Source organism: Patella vulgata, chromosome 5 (genome assembly GCF_932274485.2).
Source record: "Patella vulgata chromosome 5, xgPatVulg1.2, whole genome shotgun sequence".
NCBI classification, from domain to species: domain Eukaryota; kingdom Metazoa; phylum Mollusca; class Gastropoda; family Patellidae; genus Patella; species Patella vulgata.
Window position 1 is genome coordinate 35,047,879 of NC_065883.2, and position 22,120 is coordinate 35,069,998.

General features: G+C 37.0%; 1 protein-coding gene across 1 annotated transcript; it reads right to left on the reverse strand.

Moving 5' to 3' along the window:
* Positions 1–1,985: 1,985 nt before the first annotated feature.
* LOC126821501 (uncharacterized) lies at positions 1,986–12,419 on the reverse strand. Its single transcript, XM_056100975.1, has 5 exons — positions 12,323–12,419; positions 11,412–11,596; positions 9,215–9,296; positions 6,933–7,003; positions 1,986–1,994 (listed from the first exon to the last, which is right to left on the reverse strand). The coding sequence occupies exons 1-5, from the start codon at positions 12,417–12,419 to the stop codon at positions 1,986–1,988; spliced, it is 444 nt and encodes a 147-aa protein (XP_055956950.1).
* Between the last annotated feature and the right edge of the window lie 9,701 nt (positions 12,420–22,120).

Consider the following 22,120-nt stretch of genomic DNA (forward strand, 5'->3'; position numbering starts at 1 on the left):
AGAAGACTATAGTATACTATTCAAAAAAAGTAGGGGATATTTGATTTTTAAGTGTTATTAAAGTCACCTAATGAAACTGACGAAGAAACAAATGACAAAATGAAATGAAGTTCACATTCATCGATTTATTCCAAATGATCGTTAGACTAAGTAAGGCACAGACTGACCATTATAAGGGTAAAATGATACCCGGGGTCAAACAGCAAAGTTACCACAGCATCACAACCAAGTCAGTAACGGGTAAATCCTCCTCTGTTTGCCAAACAAGCATTGATCCGACGTGGCATACTCCTAATGAGACGTCTAAGGTCATTTTGGTCCAGATTGTCCCATTCCTGTTGCAACGCAGCAGCAAGTTCTTGGACATTGGCAGGACGTTGTTGACGTTGACGTAACCTCTGTCCAAGCATGTCCCAGACATGCTCGATGGGGGAGAGGTCGGGACTCAGTGCTGGCCAAGGTAATGTGGTGATGTTCTGTTGTTGGAGGTAACCTGTAACGATCCTGGCCCTGTGACATCTTGCGTTGTCATCCTGGAAGATGAAACGGCGGCCATGACGTCGTGCGAACGGCACAACATGGACTGCCAAGATGTTGTCCCGGTAGTACTGGCCTGTAACACGCCCTGCAACAACATGTAAAGCCGTTCTTCCAGCAACAGTGATGCCTCCCCACACCATAACAGAACCACCCCCAAATCGATCATGTCTGATGACGTTAACGTCTTGGAAGCGCTCGTTTCGACGACGCCACACCCTCCTACGTCTGTCCAAAAAATCAACAGTGAACCTTGACTCATCTGAAAACATCACATTGCTCCAGCGTCGATTATCCCAGTGTTGACGATCCCTACACCAACGACGTCTTGCCTGAATGTGATGATCTCTCAAACAAGGGATCACGCGAGGACGTCGGGCGCGAAGGTGACCCCTATGCAGTCGATTCCGAATCGTCTGGCCACTCACTCTCACACCAGTGTCTGTTTGAAGACGAGCGCTGATCTGATTTGCTGTGATGACACGATTTCTCAAGGCCAAGGTACGGATAAATCGATCCTGGGCTTGAGTTGTCGCCCTTGGTCGACCTGAGCGTGGTCTGTCCTGTACAGATTGTGTATCACGGTATCTGGACCATAGCCTGCTTATGACAGACTGAGAAACATTCATCGTCCGCGCCACAACCGCCTGTGTTGTGCCGATCTGTAGCATGCCAAGGGCACGTAACCTTTCATTTTGGGTAAGCCGACGCATATCAAAATTTGTTTTCTGGTCACTAAAACAATTAAACTGATGTTTCCACCCTGGAATTCAATGCCACTATGACTGTAACATTCAAAGTCAGAGTCGTGCAAATCTTGGGTTGGACCCCCATGATGATCCCAAGCATCACCTGCATTCCATGCGGTAGCTATTGGTGCGTTTGGGCGTTACATGTAACTGGAAATGTTTCTTCTGTTAGGTTCTATAGTGACTTTTATCGTAGTCATTTGCATATTTTAGTATTATGCCCCCAAAATCAAATATCCCCTACTTTTTTTGAATAGTATATTACCTCTGTGAACAGATTGCTGATTTTGATCAATTTGGTTGGAAGAATTTGGGTCATGAGAGGGTTACATCGATTACACACCCTCTGTTCACTTTTTGCAGTCAACTAACCCAGTGGAGATCTTATAAAGGGTAATATTTTACCAAAATAACAGTATTTACAGTTGAAGTGGTGCTTTACCTTCAGTAGAATTATCAGTTTTTTCACCATAAAAGACGCGTATTGGAGCAAATATTTGTGTACAAATATTATCCAGTGGAAAACAATTGGTATTCTCTATAGTAACTAGTTTCTTAGCTACTGATTGACAGATACTTTCTCGTTTACAATCTTTTATAACAGGATCTGTTGATAATGTGAGATCATAATCTACTATAATACTACCAGGTCTACAAATATACAATGTTGATAGTGTTAGTTCATAGTCTACTATAATACTACCGGATCTACAAATATACAAACATTAATGTTGATAATGTTAATTCATAGCGTATTACCATGTCTTCAAATTTCTCGTTTCTGGTATGGTCTAGATTGACAGGTGCAATGGTTACGGCAAAAATAATATCAACTATCTTTTTCAATTTAATTTATTAAATGGCGACCGTGTTTTAATCCATTGAAAATCGCGACAATCCTATGGTCTAGAGAGTGTATTGTGGACTTGTTATGTGGATAATTTATATAACATCTGAGGCCAAAAGAGAGACTTGCATACAGATTTAATTCTTACATAATGTATCGTTAATTCACTGTCTACTATAATACTACCAATATACAAGCATTAACCTAGATAGTGTTAATTCAGGTGTATTTTTATAAATCTTGAAAACTTTGACATGGTTGACTTGAATAATTTTATTCTAATAATTATGTATAATCGACTGGTGTAGTCCAACCAAAACAAAACCAAACGAATAAAAATCAAAATTTTATTTATTTCCGGAAACACCCAAACCGGGGATCTTGTCACATACCTTATATCAGTAACAGCAATAGACAATATACTGGAACTACTTAGGACGCTCTTCATCTGGAAATATTAAATATACTATTTACGTAGCTATAGACATTATGTTCTAATATGAGTACATTTGATATTGATTAGCCTGGGTTTATATAAAAAGATGAACGACCACATATAACATATTTCTTACCCCTATCTCTAAACTTGTCTTTAATGATATATATTCTGTAGATGTTTTATCACTATATTTAACATCATAGTCTTTCTGTAGTGATAATGTTACACATAAAACAGCACCTGTAAAAACAAAATTATTTCATAACCAGATTTATTAGGCGTTGTGGAATAAACTTGTGGTTCATTATTGACGAACAAGTTTGTAGCTCGTCATTGCCGAATAATGAACCACGAATTAGTTTGTAGTTCGTTATTCAACAGATATAGAATTAGCAATATAATATAGGCGCTTTTATATGGAATACATCGGGCGTAGGTTTTAATAAGCTGGTTTAGGTTATATCACTTCAAAGTCTTGGGGGATAGGTTCTTACAAGTTATAACGAGCTGTTTGTTATTGGATGATAACGAACCACGAACTAGTTTGTAGTTCGTTATTGGCGAATAACGAACAACGAACAGTTTGTGGTTCATTATTCACCAGATACAGAATTAGTACTATAATATTTTAGGAGGCCGTACATGTACAGGTATTCGACACCAACATTGCCAATTTTTTCAGTTTCAATGTTGGTTCAAATTTACAACTTAAATTGTAATAATCTACAGATTCTATGTCATGTCAATAACGAACCACAAACTAGTTCTGGTTCATTATTCACCAGATACAGAATTAATACTATAATAATTTTCTTCATGAGCCTAATTGGGTTTTAACGCTTTAAAATCTTGCGAAATAGAATCTAGCATGGTGTCTTTCTATCTTAATAACGAACCAGGCACTTTTATTGTCGGTTTTATGAGCCTAATTGGGGAAAAACGAGCCGTTCCTTGTTGGTGAATAACGGACAACAGACTAGTTATATAATACAGGCACTTTCATTGGGAATACGCTTGATGTTGGTTTTATGTATCTAATATTGGGTTATAAAGAGCCGTTCCTTATTGGGAATAACGGACAACAGGCTAGTTTGTGGTTCGTTATAGGCAAATAACGAACCACGAACTAGTCTGTGGTTCGCATTTCAGCAGATATAGAATCAGTAATATAATAAACGTGCTTTTTGTAGGGAATACTTTTTACGGGTCTACTTGGCTTATAACGCTTCAATACAATTAAATCAATCGACTTATATAGGTTGATAAAAATCAGTTTTAAAGACGGAATCCAGCTCGGGTTTCTTTTTCTTAAGAGATTACTCTAAATTAATGGTTATGTAAAGTACAATAATTTGCACATGATTTAAAAAATATATATACATTACATAATTGTCAATCGATGTCTGTTTATAATAAATAAAAGTTATAACCATTGTTGTATTATCAATAAAGACATTTAGATGTAGGCCTAATAATATACAAATTACTATTGTCCATTAGCAGACCTATTATAGGCCTTTTTTATTATGTCTCAAAAATTTTGTTATTAAAAAATATTCCCGAATAACGAACTACAACCTGTTTGGTGGTTCGTTATTCACCAATATGGAACAGATCTGTATTCAGGTAGAAAGATGTTATAACCCAATTAGGTTATATTCCCTATAAAAGCACCTTTATTATAATACTAATTTCTGGTGAATAACGAACCACAAACTATAGGCTAGATGTAAAAGATTCAAGTATCTAAATACTTACCAGAACTGACAGTCGTATCGCTAACATAAGTTATAGTAGATGGGAATTTTGTTGTCACACCCGTAGAAGTTTTAGATGACAATTGTGTTACTAGATCCCCGATGATTTTTGGTGCAACTGTTGATAGATGTTCTGTGGAATGTGCTGTAGAAGATAGTTCTTTTGTTACACCTTTAACTGTTAAAGTCGGTAATTCCGAACTAACATATTCACTAGTCGCCATTGCCTTTTCTTCTGTTACATACGATACCATTGCAGTTAGTATTTCTGTTCCTACTGATTCGGATGGTATTTTTGTTGTAACACCAGTATCTCTTATTACATCTGTCGTAGATGGCATATTTGTTATTACATCTGTGGTAAATGGTGGCTTGGTTATTACATCTGTTGTATGAAACATGTCTGTTGTTACATCTTTCCTAGACGGTATGTCTGTTGTTACATCCATCGTTGATGGTATGTCTGTTGTTACATCTGGCGTAGCTGGTATATATGTTGTTTCTTCGGAGGTTGGTAGTATGCCTGTTATTACAACTATCTTAGATGGTACATCTGTTACATTTGTAATAGGCGGTATATCCGTTGTCGCACCAGTCGTAGCTGGTATATCAGTAGTTACATCTGTTGTGGATGATATTTCTGTTATTGCGCTCGCCGTAGAGGGTATGCCTACTATTACGTTTGTCGTAGAGGGTATACCTGTTGTTACATCTGCCGCAGATGTTATGTATGTTATTACATCTGTGGTAGAAGATGTGCGTGTTATTACATTTGTTTTGGATGATATGTCCGTTGCTACTTCTTTCATAGATGGTATATTTGTTGTTACATCTCTGCTAGAGGGTATATCTGTTACTACAGCGTTGGTAGATACCATTTCTATTGTTACATGTGTGGTAGATGGTTTCAGAATTGGTACATCTGTAGTAGATCGTATGTCTGTTCTTACATCAGTCCTAGATATACTGTCTGTTATTACATCTATCGTAGATGGAACGTTTGTTACATCTGTAGTAGGGGATGTGTCAGTTGTTACGCCTGTAGTAGGGAGTATGTGTGTTATTACATCTGTCGTAGATAGTGTATTTGTTGATACATTTGTGATAGATGGTATGCCCTTTATTACATCTGTTGTAGATGATATGTCTGTCATTACATCTGTCGTTGTTAAATCTGTTGTAGATGATATGTCTGTCATTACATCTGTCGTTGTTGGAACATCTGTGATAGGAGGTATGTAGCTTGTTACATCTGTTGTAGATGATATGTCTATTATTGCAGATGTAGGTGGTGTATCTGTTATTACATCTATAGTAGAAGGGGCATCTATTACATCTGATGTAGGAAATATGTCCGTTGTAGGGCGTATGTATGTTATTACATCTGTCGTAGATGGAATAACTGTAGTAATAGTAGTAGTAGTAGTAGGCGGTATGTGTGTTACTGCATCTGTCGTAGATGGAACATCTGTAGTAGTAGGTATGTCGGTTTTTAAACTTGTAGTGCTGCGCATGTCTGTTGTTACATCTGTTATTACATCTGTTGTAGATATTATGCTTGTTGTTTCATTGGTGGTCGATGGTATATCTGTTATTATATTTGTGGTTGATGGTATGATTGTCATTACATCTGTCGTAGTTGGAACATCTGTAATAGGGGGGATGTCCGTTGTTGCACCTGTAGTAGGGGACATGTCCGCTGTTGCATCTGTTGTAGATGACATGTCTATTATTGCAGATGTCGTAGATGGTAAATCTGTTATTACATCTATAGTAGATAGGGCATCTGTTACATCTGTATTAGGAGATATGTCCGTTATGTTCGTAGATGATATCTGTGTTATTACGTATGTCGTAGATGGTATGTCTGTTGTTATATCTATCGTAGATGGGACGTTTGTTACATCTGTAGTAAGGGGTGTGTCAGTTGTAACACCTGTAGAAGGGGGTATGTCTCCCATTACACCTGTCGTAACTTGAACGTATGTAGTAGCATGTATGTTCGTTGATACACCTGTAGTAGGGGATATGTATGTTATTACATCTGTCGTAAATGGAACATCTGTAGTAGTAGGTATATGCGTTGATACACCTGTAGTACGAGGCATGTGTGATGGAACATCAGTAGTAGTATGTACATCGGTTGCTAAACCTGTAGTGGGGAGTATGTCTGTTGTTACATCTGTTGTAAATATTGTGTTTGTTACATTTGTGGTAGATGGTATATCTATTTTTACATTTGTGGTAGATGGTATGTCTGTCATTACATCTGTCGTAGGAGGTAGGTCCGTTTTTATGTTCGTAGATGGTATCTGTGTTGTCGTATATGTTATGTCTGTTATTACATCTATCGTAGATCGAATGTTTGTTACATCTGTAGTAAGAGGTGTGTCAGTTGTTACACCTCTAGTAAGGGGTATATCTGTTATTACATCTGTCGTAGATGGAATATCTGTAGTAGTAGTAGGTGTGGTCGCTGATACACCTGTAGTAGGAAGTATGTGTGTTAATACATCTGTCGTATATGGGACATCTGTAGTAGTAGGTATGTCTGTTGTTAAAGCTGTAGTGTTGCGTATGTCTGTTGTTACATCTGTTATTACATCTGTTGTAGATATTGTGTTTGTTGTTACATTTGTGGTAGATGGTATATCTGTTATTACATTTGTGGTATATGATATGCTCTTTATTACATCTGTTGTAGATGTCATGTCCGTCATTACATCTGTCGTAGTTGGAACATCTGTAATATGGTGTATGTCCCTTGTTGCACCTGTAGTATGGGGTATGTCCGTTATTGCATCTGTTCTAGATGACATGTCTATTATTGCAGATGTCGTAGATGGTATGTCTGTTATTACATCTATAGTAGATAGGGCATCGGTTGCATCTGTAATAGGAGATATGTCCATTGTTATGTTCGTAGATGGTATGTGTGTTATTACATCTGTCGTAGATGTTATGTCTGTTATTACATCTATCGCAGATCGAACGTTTGTCACATCTGTAGTAGGAGGTGTGTCAGTTGTTACACCTGTAGTAGGGGATATGTATGTTATTACATCTGTCGTATATGGAACATCTGTAGTAGTAGGTATGTTCGTTGATACACTTGTAGTATGAGGCAGGTGTCTTACTACATCTGTAGGAGTATGTATGTCGGTTGTTGTTACATCTCTCGCAGATAGTGTTTTTGTTGTTACATTTGTTATTACATTGGTGATAGATGGTATGCCCTTTATTATATCTGTTGTAGATGGTACGTCTGTCATTATATCTGTCGTATTTGGAACATCTGTAACAGGAGGCATGTCCCTGGTTAAACCTGTAGTAGTGGGTATGTCCCTCGTTACACCTGTAGTAGAGGGTATGTCCATTTTGGCATCTGTTGCAGATGATATGTCTATTATTGCAGATGTCGTAAATGGTCTATCTGTTATTACATCTGTCGTAACGGGAACATCTGTAGTAGGGGGTATGTTCGTTGATACACCTGTAGTAAGAGGTATGTGTGTTACTGCATATGTCGTAGATGTAACATCTGTAGTTTTAGGTATGCCTGTTGTTAAACCTGTAGTGGTGAGTATGTCTGTTGTTATATCTGTTATTGCAGCTTTTGTAAATATTGTGTTTATTGTTACATTTGTGGTAGATGGTAGGTCTATTACTACATTTGTGGTAGATGGTATGTCTGTCATTACATCTGTCGTAGGAGGTATGTCCGTTGTTATGTTCGTAGATGGTATGTGTGTTATAACATCTGTCGTGGATAGTATGTCTGTAGCTGTGTCTATCGTAGATCGAACGTTTGTTACATCTGTAATAGGAGGTGAGTCAGTTGTTACACCTGTAGTAGGGAGTATGTCTGTTATTGCATCTGTCCTAATTGGGACATCTGTAGTGGTAGGTATATTCATTGATTCACCTGTAGTAAGAGGTATAGATGGAACATCTGTAGTAGTAGTAGTAGGTATGGTCGTTGATACACCTGCAGTAAGAGGTATGTGTGTTACTACATCTGTCGTATATGGGACATCTGTAGTAGTAGGTATGTCTGTTGGTATTCCTGTAGTAGTGCGTTTGTCTGTTGTTACATCTGCTGCTACATCTGTTGTAGATATTGTGTTTGTTGTTACATTTGTCGTAGATGGTACATTTCTGGTATATGGTATGTCTGTCATTACATCTGTCGTAGTTGGAACATCTATAAAAGGGGATATGCCCGTTATTGCACCTGTAGTAGAGGGTATGTCTGTGATTGCACCTGTAGTATTGGGTATGTCCGTTGTTAAATTTGTTGTAGATGTCGTCGATGGTGAGTCAGTTGTTACACCTGTAGTAGGGAGTATGTCTGTTATTACATCTGTCCTAACTGGAACATCTGTAGTAGAAGGTATGTTCGTTGATACACCTGTAGTAAGAGGTATGTGTTTTACTACATCTGTCGTAGATGGAACATCTGTAGTAGTAGTAGTAGATATGGTCGTTGATACACCTGTAGTAGGAGGTATGTGTGTTACGACATCTGTCGTAGATGGAACATCTGTAGTAGTAGTAGTAGATATGGTCGTTGATACACCTGTAGTAGGAGGTATGTGTGTTACGACATCTGTCGTAGATGGAACATCTGTTGGAGTATGTAAGTCGGTTGTTAAACCTGTAGTAGGGGGTGTGTCTGTTGTTACATCTCTCGTAGATGGTGTTTTTGTTGTTACATTTGTGGTAGATGGCATATCTGTTATTACATTTTTGATAGATGGTATGCCCTTTATTATATCTGTTGTAGATGGTATGTCTGTCATTACATCTGTCGTATTTGAAACATCTGTAACAGGGGGTATGTCCCTCGTTACACCTGTAGTAGTGGGTATGTCCCTCGTTACACCTGTAGAGGGTATGTCCATTTTGGCATCTGTTGTAGATGATATGTCTATTATTGCAGATGTCGTAGATGGTATATCTGTTATTACATCTATAGTAGACAGGGCGTCTGCTACATCTGTAGTAGGATATATGTCCGTTGTTATGTTCGTAGATGGTATCTGTGTTGTTTCTACTGTCGTATATGTTATGTCTGTTATTACATCTTTCGCAGATCGAACGTTTGTTACATCTGTAGTAAGGGGTGTGTCAGTTGTTACACCTCTAGTAAGGGGTATGTCTGTTATTACATCTGTCGTAACTGGAACATCTGCAGTAGGGGATGTGTCAGTTGTTACACCGGTAGTAGGTGGTATGTATGTTATTACATCTGTCGTAGACGGCATGTCTGTTGTTACGTCTGTCGTAGATGGAACGTTTGTTACCACTGTAGTAGAAGATATGTTCGTTGATACACCTGTAGTAAGAGGTATGTGTGTTACTGCATCTGTCGTAGTTGGAACATCTGTAGTAGTATGTATGTATGTTGTTAAACCTGTAGTGGTGATCGTTGTTACATCTGTTATTACATCTGTTGTAGATATTGTGTTTTTTGTTACATGTCTTGTAGATTGTATATTTGTTATTACTTTTGTGGTAGATGGTATGTCTGTCATTACATCCGTCGTAGTTGGAACATCTGTACTAGGGTGTGCGTCCGTTGTTGCACCTGTAGTCGGGGCTATGTCCGTTGTTACATCTGTTGTAGATGACGTGTCTATAATTGCTGATGTCGTGGATAGTATATCTCTTATTACATCTATAGTAGGTAAGGCATCTGTTACATCTGTTGTTATGTTCGTAGATGGTATTTGTGTTATTACACCTGTCGTAGATGGTATGTCTGTTGTTACATCTATCGTAGATGGAACGTTTGTTACATCTATCGTAGATGGAACGTTTGTTACATCTGTATAACGAGGTGTGTCAGTTGTAACGCCTGTAGTAGGGGGTATGTCTGTTATTATATCTGTCCTAACTGGAAGGTATGTAGCAATAGATATGTTCATTGATACACCTGTAGGACGAGGTATGTGTTTTACTACATATGTCGTAGATGGAGCATCCGTAGTAGGGGATATGTCCGTTGTTATGTTCGTAAATGGTATGTGTGTTATTACATCTGTCGTAGACGGCATGTCTGTTGTTACGTCTGTCGTAGATGGAACGTTTGTTACCACTGTAGTAGGAGGTGTGTCAGTTGTTAAACCTGTAGTAGGAGGTATCTCTGTTATTACATCTGTCGTAACTGGAACATTTGTAGTAGTTACTATATCTGTCGTATATGTAACATCTGTAGTACTAGGTATGCCTGTTGTTAAACTTGTAGTTGTTACATCTGTTATTGCATCTGTTGTAAATATTGTGCTTGTTGTTATATTTGTGGTAGATGGTATATCTATTACTACATTTGTGGTAGATGGTATGTCTGTCATTACATTTGTCGTAGATGGTATGTCCGTTGTTATGTTCGTAGATGGTATCTGTGTTGTTTCTTTTGTCGTATATGTTATGTCTGTTATTACATCTATCGTAGATCGAATGTTTGTTACATCTGCAATAGGAGATATGCCCATTGTTATGTTCATAGATGGTATGTGTGTTATTACATCTGTCGTAGATGGTATGTCTGTTGTTGCAGTAGGAGGTGTGTCAGTTGTTACTCCTGTAGTAGGGGGTATCTCTGTTATTACATCCGTCGTAAATAGAACACCTGTAGTGGTAGGCGTGCTCGTTGTTAAATCTGTAGTAGGGGATATGTCCGTTATTACATTTGTCGTAAATGGAACATCTGTAGTAGTAGGTATGGTCGTTGATACACCTGTTGTACGAGGCATGTGTCTTACTACATCTGTCGTAGATGGAACATCTGTAGGAGTATATATGTCGGTTGTTAAACCTGTAGTAAGGGTTGTGTCTGTTGTTACATCTCTCGTAGATAGTGTTTTTCTTGTTACATTTGTGGTAGATGGCTTATCTGTTATTACATTTTTGATAGATGGTATGCCCTTTATTATATCTGTTGTAGCTGGTATGTCTGTCATTACATCTGTCGTAGATGGAACATCTGTAACAGGGGGTATGTCCCTCGTTACACCTGTAGTAGTGGGTATGTCTATTGTTGCATCTGTTCCATCTGTTGTAGATGATATGTCTGTTACATCTGTAGTAGGAGATATGTCCGTTGTTATGTTCGTAGATGGCATCTGTGTTGTTACATCTGTCGTAGATGTTATGTCTGTTATTACATCTATCGTAGATCGAACGTTTGTTACATCTGTAGTAAGAGGTGTGTCAGTTGTTACACCTCTAGTAAGGCGTGTGTCTGTTATTACATCTGTCGTAACTGGAACATGTGTAGTAGTAGTAGGTATGTTCGTTGATACACCTTTAGTAAGAGGTATGTGTCTTACTGCATCTGTCGTAAATGGAACATCTGTAGTACTAGATATGCCTGTAGTGGTGAGTATGTCTGTTGTTACATCTGTTATTGCATCTCTTGTAAATATTGTGTTTGTTGTTACATTGGTGGTAGATGGTATATCTATTATTACTTTTGTGGTAGATGGTATGTCTGTCATTACATCTGTCGTAAATGGAACATCTGTAGTACTAGATATGCCTGTAGTGGTGAGTATGTCTGTTGTTACATCTGTTATTGCATCTCTTGTAAATATTGTGTTTGTTGTTACATTGGTGGTAGATGGTATATCTATTATTACTTTTGTGGTAGATGGTATGTCTGTCATTACATCTATCGCAGTTGGAACATCTGTAAAAGGGGGTATGTTCGTTATTGCACCTGTAGTAGGGGGTATGTTCGTTACTGCACCTATAGTAGGGGGTATGTCCATTGTTAAAAATGTTGTAGATGACATGTCTATTATTGCAGATGTCGAGTCAGTTGTTACATCCGTAGCAGGGTGTATGTCTGTTATTACATCTGTCCTAGTAGTAGGTATATTCGTCGATACACCTGTAGTAAGAGGCATGTGTGTTACTGCATCTGTCGTAGAACGAACATCTGTAGTAGTAGGTATGTCGGTTGTTAAACCTGTAGTAGGGTGTTTGCCCGTTGTTACATCTGTCGTAGATATTGTGTTTGTTGTTACATTTATGGTAGATGGTATATCTGTTATTACAGTTGTGGTAGATGGTATGTCTGTCATTACATCTGTTGTAGCTGGAACATCTGTAATAGGGGGTATGTCCGTTGTTACACCTGTAGTAGTGGGTGTGTCCGTTGTTACATCTATTGTAGATGATATGTCTATTATTACAGATGTCGTAGATGGTATATATGTTATTACATCTATAGGAGATGTGGCATTCGTTACATATGTAATAGGGGGTATGTCCGTTGTTATACCTGTAGGAAGGGTTATGTCCGTTGTTACATCTTTTGTAGATGGTATGTCTATTATTGCAGATGTCGTAGTTGGTATATCTGTTATTACATCTATAGTTGATGGGACATTTGTTACATCTGTAGGAGAGAGAGAGAAATGGGGTTTAACGTCCACTCGACACCAACTAGGTTATTTCGGGACTAACATATGGTTTAATTTTATTTACATAATTCGCTTAGGGGTCTTTAGCAGTGGGAGGAAACCGGAGGCCCCGGAGAAAACCCACGAGTGTGTAAAGGTGATATACTAAAGCGTTTTTTTTTAAATCAGTTAAAAATTATGACAGCTATAGGGTCCACAAGCTAAACACGCGATTTTTCGAACTATCAGGGACCATAATTCAGGAAGTTACGGTCCGATATCGAACGGAACCGAGATCTTTGGGTTATAAACTTACATTTCAAGTTTCATCAAAATCAGAAGAAAATTGTGACCTCTAGAGGGTCCACAACCTTGATATACCATATTTTTACGCTATTTGAGAACGAGTGGCGGCCATTTTGTCTGTCAGTTTAGGTCAATTTTCACGAAATTCGAAGTCAATCATCCTTAGGATGTAACGGTGATATACTTAAACGGTTTTTTTAAACCGGATAAATATTATGACCTCTATAGGGTCCACAAGCTAAAAACGCAATTTTTTTATACATTCAGGGGCCATAATTCTGGAAGTTACGATCCGATAATATACTTAAAATATACGAAGATGGAAGTAAATTCATTTGAAAACCAAGCCTCTCAAGAAAGTTCAAATTGTGAACCAACACCAATTGATGTCAAAAACAATGAGTATTTCACACTTAGTTACTACACAGATAAATGTTGCAGTGTTACAGTACAATTTATTCAACACTCATATTTTAACATAATGGAAAAACTGTTGCATTTACACTATTCGAAAGACAGTTTTCCAAAATCTCATCATGGTTTTGTTCTAACTACTGAAATGGGTGGCAAAAAACTCAAGATTTATCTATACCCAACAACGGATATGGTACATATTCAAGGAGGGGCCTGCATAGCATGGATTACATCTGTTTTTCCAAATCTTCTGGATAAATTCGCAGGAGATGTGAACAGTATTGAAAATACCTCAAAGGAAGATATAGTAGATTTATTTGATGTTAATTCTGAATACAGCCATAGTACATCTAGAAATGTAATCATACCACCCCTGTGGAAAATAGTTCACTTGATTTCATTCCTCCAATTTATTCTACACCTTATCAATCACAAAATGTACATGTAACGAACTCTGACCTAGACTGTCTGTTTGAGAAAATAAGAGATCTTGATAGCCAAGTGTTTTAACTTCAAGAGGCCCTCAACCATAAAATCAGTTACGTTGACAGTGCAACTCAAACAGACCCGGTAATGCTAACCAATCAGGATATCAACACAGACACTATTAAAATCATACCAAATGAGACACCAGCAGTAAATCAACATCAAAGACACGTGCCAGTACAGATACGCCACTAACTTCTTTAAAGCCTCCAAGAGGTGTGACGACTATAGAATATGGAGAAATAAAACCAAAATTCTCATTAATAAAGCCAAAAGAAACTTTATCAAGGACTCTATCGAAAATGAGAGCAATCTAAAAACATAATATGGAGATATTTTAGTGACATACAGAATAAGCCCAATAATTGCCCTTATCCCAATAGTATTAAATATGGAAAAACATCAGTTAATGATCTAAATGCTATTGCTAATGTGATGAATGATTACTTCACTTATTTAACTGATGACATTAAGCCCCCCTATACACCACCTTCTCAAGAGTGCAAACGAAAGATATCAGATTACGTAAATGATAAGAATCCCCCAAATAACAACTTTTCTATTAATTGTATTACTACCACAGAGGTATTAAAACATTTATTGAGTTTAAATAGTAACAAAGCCATTGGGTGTGATGGTATTGGACCCAAAATTTTAAAATTGTCTGCGTATACAATTTGTAGCAGTTTGACATATATCATTAATCTTTGTATTTCTCAAAACATGTTCCCCAGTGCCTTTAAACTGGCTAAAATTATTCCTATACATAAGAAGGGAGCTAAAGATGATCTTAACAATTATAGGTTAATCTCAATTCTCCCCACAATTTCAAAAATATTCGAAAGGCACTTGAGCACTCAAATTCAAACTTATTTGGAAACCTTCAATGTTATTTATGCTTACTAATCTGGATTTAGATCAAATCATTCATGTGCTACTGCACTGATCCGAATGACAGATAATTGGCTTGATGCTATCGATAATGGTGCGATGAGTGGTATAGTGTATCTTGATTTTAGCAAAGCATTTGATCTCATTGATCACAAGCTTATTATTGAAAAACTACATCTTTATCGATTTGATAATAATTCACAAATTTTGATTGAATCATATCTTGACTCACGGAAGCAAAAAGTATGTTTAGGATCAATTACCTCCTCAATTACTACAGTCAAATGCGGGGTTCCACAAGGTTCGATCCTGGGACCTCTCCTATTCCATATTTTTTATAAATGATCTCCCACTCAATATTGAATCAAGTCAGATAGATTTGTTTGCTGATGACAGTATCCTACATTGTTCACACAAAGATATTTTATCCATCGCCAAAAATCTCCTAAATGATCTCTATTTGGTTTTTAAATAGTGTGAAAACAATGGGATTGTAATCAATCCTTCGAAAACAAAATCAATGCTGATTTCATCAAAACACAAAAGAAATAAGAAAACCTAACTTTATCACTCCATGGTGAGAAAAATGAGACGGTTACTACAGCAAAATTACTTGGAATTCAAATTGACCAAGAACTTAATTGGGAAGCACAGATAGCAGATATGTCTAAAAGAAACTTGCATCAAAAATATTTCTCCTAAATAAGATAAAAGATCATTTACCTTACGAGACAGGAATTTTGTTTTATAACAGTTACATACTACCAATATTTGATTATTGCTTTATTATTTGGGGAAATGCTACCAAAGGTAGATTAACCATTTAATACTCCACTTTATCTAAATTCCTATTTTATTGAAAAATCTCTTGTTTCCAAAACGGATATCTTGCTCCGTTCACAGACCAGTAAATCTCTTTTTCTTCAAAAATGCAAAACGGACCTCCATAAAACGTACTGCATGTCTTTTATGGAACAGTCGCCTTTTCCATATTTAATAAAGATGTGTAAAAATGTTAAAAATTTTAAGATTAAACCGTAAACTCATTTATTTTGCACACTGAAGGAACCATAATATTCAACTTATGACATACTTATTATTTTTAACTTGCAACTGCATTCTATTTTATTTTGTGTGTAATTTTAGTGTTCTTCCTATATTCTACTTGTATAATGTATATGTTTTGTAGCTTGAGAGTTTGGGAGTGACTTATCAAACTTCCCACTTTAAAATGCTATTGCATTTCTAATGATTTTAAATTTATCCTGATATTACATGCATATATGTCTTTGTAGCTTAGGAGGGACCTATGGAAGATTTAGTTTATTTGGTTTTTTTGCAAACTAAATACGTTGCCTCATTAAATAAAGTTTTTTATTATTATTATTATTATTATTATATTCGTGAATATCGACAGGAACCGAGATCCTTGGGTTATAAACTTACATTTCAAGTTTTAACAAAATCGGATCAAAAGTGTGACCACTATAGGGTCCACAAGTTAAAAACGCGATGTTTTTTTTTATACAATCAGGGGCCATAATCCATGAAGTTACGATCCGATACATGCCAATATTGAAAGGAACCAAGATCGTAGGGAGATAAACCTATATTTCAAGTTTCGTTGAAATAGGATAAAAATTGTGACCTGTAGAGTGCCCACAAACAATTGTGGACGGACGGACAGGGGTGACGACAATATACGTCCACATGAAAATGTGGGCGTATAAAAATTCATGCTTTTTGGCTAAAGTTGGTAATCCATATTTTAAGTAAGCAGTTAAGTTTTACACATAGCCAAGTATATGTAAAATAGAGCCTTTGTATACCGATTTAAGGTAAGACACTTGGTTAAGTGCAAAAATTAAGTATCTTTACCTAACTTTAAGAAAACCTTACGGACCCTGGTCTATTTCAGCGATTGTAGGAGTAGGTTGACTATTTGGAGTTGGATCCCTTTGGTAGGGTGCCCCACCATAAATGAATATCTCCAAATATCTCGACAGTTACACCACGATATCTTTATATACACCAAGCCTTAAATCAGTTTCAAACATTTATAGTCACTAAATAAACGGTCATGTTGTACTTAATAAGCTATGACCATTTAATATTCCATAAATATCACACTGAAAGATGGTTCCGAGTGTCGGCCATAACATCCGAGCACATGTGAGTAAAAAATAGGTTACGTGCCCTTGTTTTGAAAGTAGTCTCGCTTAACCAGTCTACCGACCATTCTACGTTTGATTAACAGACCGGGATAATCAAGACTACTTTTTTACGAAACATAACAGAAAGCTGTAACAATTAATTGAATTTAGAAACACGCACGCTGGGCATAACAGAAAGCTGTAACAATTAATTGAATTTAGAAACACGCACGCTGGGCAACTCAATAATTGTTTTAAGAATCTTGTAAAAGTTAAATGAAACTACTGCTAGTATCATGTTCAGAGATGTTATTTGTACTAAACCAAAAGATGCCGCTACTAATGGTACAGTTAATGATAAAGCAATTTAAAAAATAAAACGAACGTAATTTCTAAAGCTGCTGTTATAACTAATAAGCTAAATATTACTGCTATTCAGAATGTGTAGAGAATTGCACGTGCGGTGGCTATTTATAGTATCATAGACTCAACCGCTGAGTATTATCATAGTGAGTAGTAAGCGAGAAATCACTTCGAGATAAGTCACTGAAGCGTGTACATTCGCCATGTCGAGATCAACTTTCTGTACGGAAAATTTTGGGTGCACGGGTCACCCCACCTTTGGTCCATTTCAACAGGACTATGATCTTTATTGCCATTGCTTAATTTCAACAACGATAAGATTCAGTGCATTTACTGACGATATCATTTATTTGACGGCTATCGCTAACATGACCTAATTCTGTTTCCTATTTATCTGAATTCATATCACACAAGCGGTCTGCGATATCACTTTTGTGGAAGCAGACGTTAAAGCACCAGGTAGTAGTAGTAGTAGAAGTAGTAGTAGTAGTAGTAGTAGACAAGCTTGCTTCTAAAACTTCAATTGTCTTTACACGAAAATAATGCTGTTTATACGCGGACGTCTGCATTAGCCCAGTCGGAGCAGAACAGTAGGACGTTAAACCCCATTCCATTTAATTTCATTTCGTTTATACGCGACCTAGTCAGCTGACTTTTTAAATCACTTTTCTTTTTTAAGAGTGTTTAGGTCTTGATTCACACCCATTTTGATTATTTTTCTCATTTTGACTGGCTTCATTAACGACAGTGTCTCTCTCGGTGACACCGGACCTCAGTTTCTGATTCCGACATATTTTTTCAACTTGTTTGCATACTTACTTAACTTTAACTGGCGCTACATAATAGACCGTACAACTACGCTCTACTACCGTAAATATTCGAACGGTGTTTATCTGCCGAGTTTTTCGTACATTTGAAATGATGTACAATAAAAATAGTTAATCTAATGATCCGGTTAAAATAACAAAATTTTGCCGCATGGTATCATTTTCTACATGTCACACAATAACTCAAAGAGTAATTAAATTTATATCTTGTTAAAATAACTCTAGACTAGTAGAAATTCACAGTCCTAATTGTGCACCTTCGGTAATAACACCCTTTACCTATCAACGATGTCGTCCAAATTCCCCAAATTGGACCCCGCACTAGAAAGGGGCCCCGCAGCTCACCAACTTAAACTGTGTGGCTATTTTGGAATCCTGCAGCTGAAATCTATTCATATGCTGTAACGTGGAGCCTTCCAAATTGGGCCCCGCATTTTCTAAAACCGGCCCTGCCAAAATGAAAGTGTCTCTTTAAAATGTCAAAAAAAAAAAAAAAAAAAAAAGTGTATGACTTACCAAACGTGGAAGGGAGACTTCTACAATTGAAATAAAGATATTTTAATAGTATATGTACTGTGCAATGCTATCTACAAGTTATTACTGTCTTGTATTAAACTTATAATCAGGATATGTATCATCACGATTAATTTTCCCATTTCCTCATTATTGATAATTAATAGGTGGATAGCTATTTGCCGGTATCAAAAGAAGTACTTACATGCACACAGTAATGTTTTCATTGTTAACAGTACATGCACCATTACACAAAACACAAGCTATAGTATGTTGGCGGTCCGCTACAATAAGGAAGAAAAAACACCAAATTTGCACATTTCTGATAAAGTTCGGGCATGAGTCATATAGGCATATCTTTTCCAAAAAATATCATACCCTTTCCAATATGTTGCTTGATTTGTCCTTTAATTAAGATTTCCACTTCTAAAGGATCGATTGGTGACTAATAAATCTGTCCCTTTTAGATTCCTCCCTCCCGGCTTTATGGCACCGATCAATTTCATTTGAACAGAAATCAATAATCACCACCCACGCAATGTACCAAATTTAGTTTGAATCTATTTGGTGGTTTTCGAAGAAGTTCAAATCATGTCGATTTACCCTGTTCAAATTCCAACCAAGCAACATGCCTTTGTTGATCTCTAACGGTTCAAATTAAAAAATTTGATGAAAATAATATGCCCACCTGACATATGTACATATGGATTTCCTTTTTGTGCTATTTATAACTCGCACTTTCCGGTAATAGACTATACAAGTCTACCGAAAGTTAAAAACGTGTGTACTACGTCATTATAATGTGACTTCCTGCAAACGTGATATAATACGCCAGTTATAACGAGCGCGCGTGTGAAAACGCCTGTGTTTAACTGATCTTCGCATATGGGGTAGGATAGGTGGTTTCGTTCATGTTATTCATAACGTTTTTGAATTTATTTCATAAAACCTACCTAACATATGTACATATGAATTAATCCTAGATTCCCCAAGCAATAGCAATAAATGTGGTGGGTTCAAGGTCAGTTCAGTTGACTAAACTTTTAAGAACTACCGCTTACTTAATACAAAATATCAAGTTTATAGTTGTTCATACTATACAAAATATAAGAAAATACATAACCGTTCGACTGTTAGCCGGGAATTACAACAAATAACCATTCGACTTTTAGCCGAAATTTCAGTCAAACACCTCATTTATTGAGTTTGTAAAAAATTAACATTAACATCATGTAAATAAAAATCAATAAACGTAGAGGCTTGAGTCCAGTCCGCATTCTCCATCATTCTTTTCACGGATGCCCCTTCATACAGAGCCCAAGATGCTCCTACCGCTCTAGCTGAATGTCCCCGTACCACTGGCCCCACATCACCTGTGCAAGCCATTTTAACAGTATTAACAAATCCACATAGACACTGTCTGTGTTATACTATACTGTTGAGGTTATTTAAGTTAGCTAAGTCTAACTCAATATCACCCAAAGTCTTCGACACTGAAAACACGAATTATTTGTCAATTTAAATTAACATTGATGTTTTGATCTTACCTGGAAAAGGTGTGCTTCCGATATCCAATACTTAAGACAAAATAAACATTTTACCATTGGTGCACGAATCGTGTACCATAATGCGTTTCAGCGCCATTAGTAACAATGGACTCGAAGAACGAGATTAGACATATTCCACAAGTCAGATCAAACGGTGGCGCCATATTTTTATCTGCAGAGCATGGGCAAAAAATACTATCGGTGTAGAGTGGAATTAACCAGAAGCTAGAGATTGTTATTCGATTGCGACTTCTGGCGTATTTCGCCGAACATAACTGATTAGAAATTATAGTAAAACTGAAACGATTAAATGTAAATCGGTTTATATAGATTCATATTACATTATTATATGCGTTACGACCCATCTGTGTCAATTTCTAGGTCCCAAATACTAGCGATGTAGCTCCTTTAAGTTCTCTAAATGATACACATAAGGTGAAAAACCTAAATTGCATGTACTTATAGCCAGTGATTACTATATGCACTTTACGGCAAGGTAACATCAATCTGATTAAAATTATTTCAGCTATCAGTGTACAATTCTCGTATAAGTTTATTAGAATAGGCTCTGATGAAGTTGGGGTAATCGGATTAGAATTAGCTACAACCGGCAAACGTAATATGACCGTAGTTAACATTTATAATCCATGTTTAATCATTGAGGAAAAAGCGTATCAAAAAATACACGATGAAATAAAAACTAAAGATATTTTTATGTGTGGAGATTTTAACAGTCACCACTCCACTTTGGGCTCCCCTCTTAATAATAATGCTGGAGATAAACTGAATAATTTTTTTGAAAATTTCCGATTTAGTTCTATTAAATAATGGCGACCCAATATATACCGGTTCTGGCAACAAACTTGGTGAAAGAGCGAGAGAGAAATGGGGTTTAACGTCCACTCGACACAAACTAGGTCATTTCGGGACTAACATATGGTTTAATCTTATTTACATAATTCGCTTGCGCGTAGGGGTCTTTAGCAGGGGAGGAAACCGGAGGACCCGGAAAAAACCAACGAGGTTGGAAAGGCGATCCTACTCCTTGCCACGTACAACCGGGGATTCGAAACCACGCCAGTCGACTCAATGACAGACTTTATGATACAGCGCGCGCACGCTAAGCATTCTGCCACCACCACCCCCCACCCCCCCCCCCCCCCAACTTGGTGAAATTCAGCTTGATCTTACCCTAACATCTCCCAGGGCTCTTTTTCAACACTATTGTGAGGAAATCGATCCACGCGCAGTAAGACACAATGATACTATCATGACCTTCAGTCTAATAACTACATTAAGAAACTTACTCACGTAGCAATCTATGCAGACGACAGTCCAATCTGGCATTCAGCGAATAACTACGGTGCGGTTAGAACGAGAATACAAGAAGCTTTAGACATATTGTCGAAATGGTCCAATGACTAGGGATTTCGAATATCTGAATGTAAAACAGTAGGTATGCTCTTCTGTGGGGATCATAGGGAAGTGTCGTCTATGAAAATGGAATTGAACAACATCCGAATTGAATTCAAGGATCAGGCAAAGCTTCAAGGGGTGAACTTTGATCGCAAAATGACTTTTATACCACATATTGAAAATATTGTTAAAAGAGGACAGAATGTTCTGAATGTAATGAGATGCCTGACGGGCAGATCCGGGGGTTGGGGCAAATACAACCACCCTGCTAATGATATATATGTCCATGATAAGATCAATATGTGACTATGGCTGCGTTGCGTTTGCGAGTGCAAATAAAACAGTTCTTGCTAAACTAGACAGTTTACAACATTAGGCAATAAAGATAGCACAAAGGCTTCATCTGGCACAAGAATAAATTGACATTAAGATAGGAAACTACATATCTAGTTACAAAGGAAGGA

What these genes read in the sequence shown, in the direction of transcription:
- LOC126821501 (XM_056100975.1), bottom strand. Translation starts at nt 12,419, where the DNA reads ATGACAGACATACCATCTACCACAACTGTAATAACAGATATACCATCT. An exon ending in TACGACAGATGTAACAACGG is followed by an intron (nt 11,597 to 12,322) that starts GCAAACACCCTA and finishes CACATGTTCCAG; the next exon opens with TTACGACAGATGTAATAACA. An exon ending in AATGGACATACCCTCTACAG is followed by an intron (nt 7,004 to 9,214) that starts GTGTAACGAGGG and finishes AGAGCATATCAT; the next exon opens with ATACCACAAATGTAATAACA.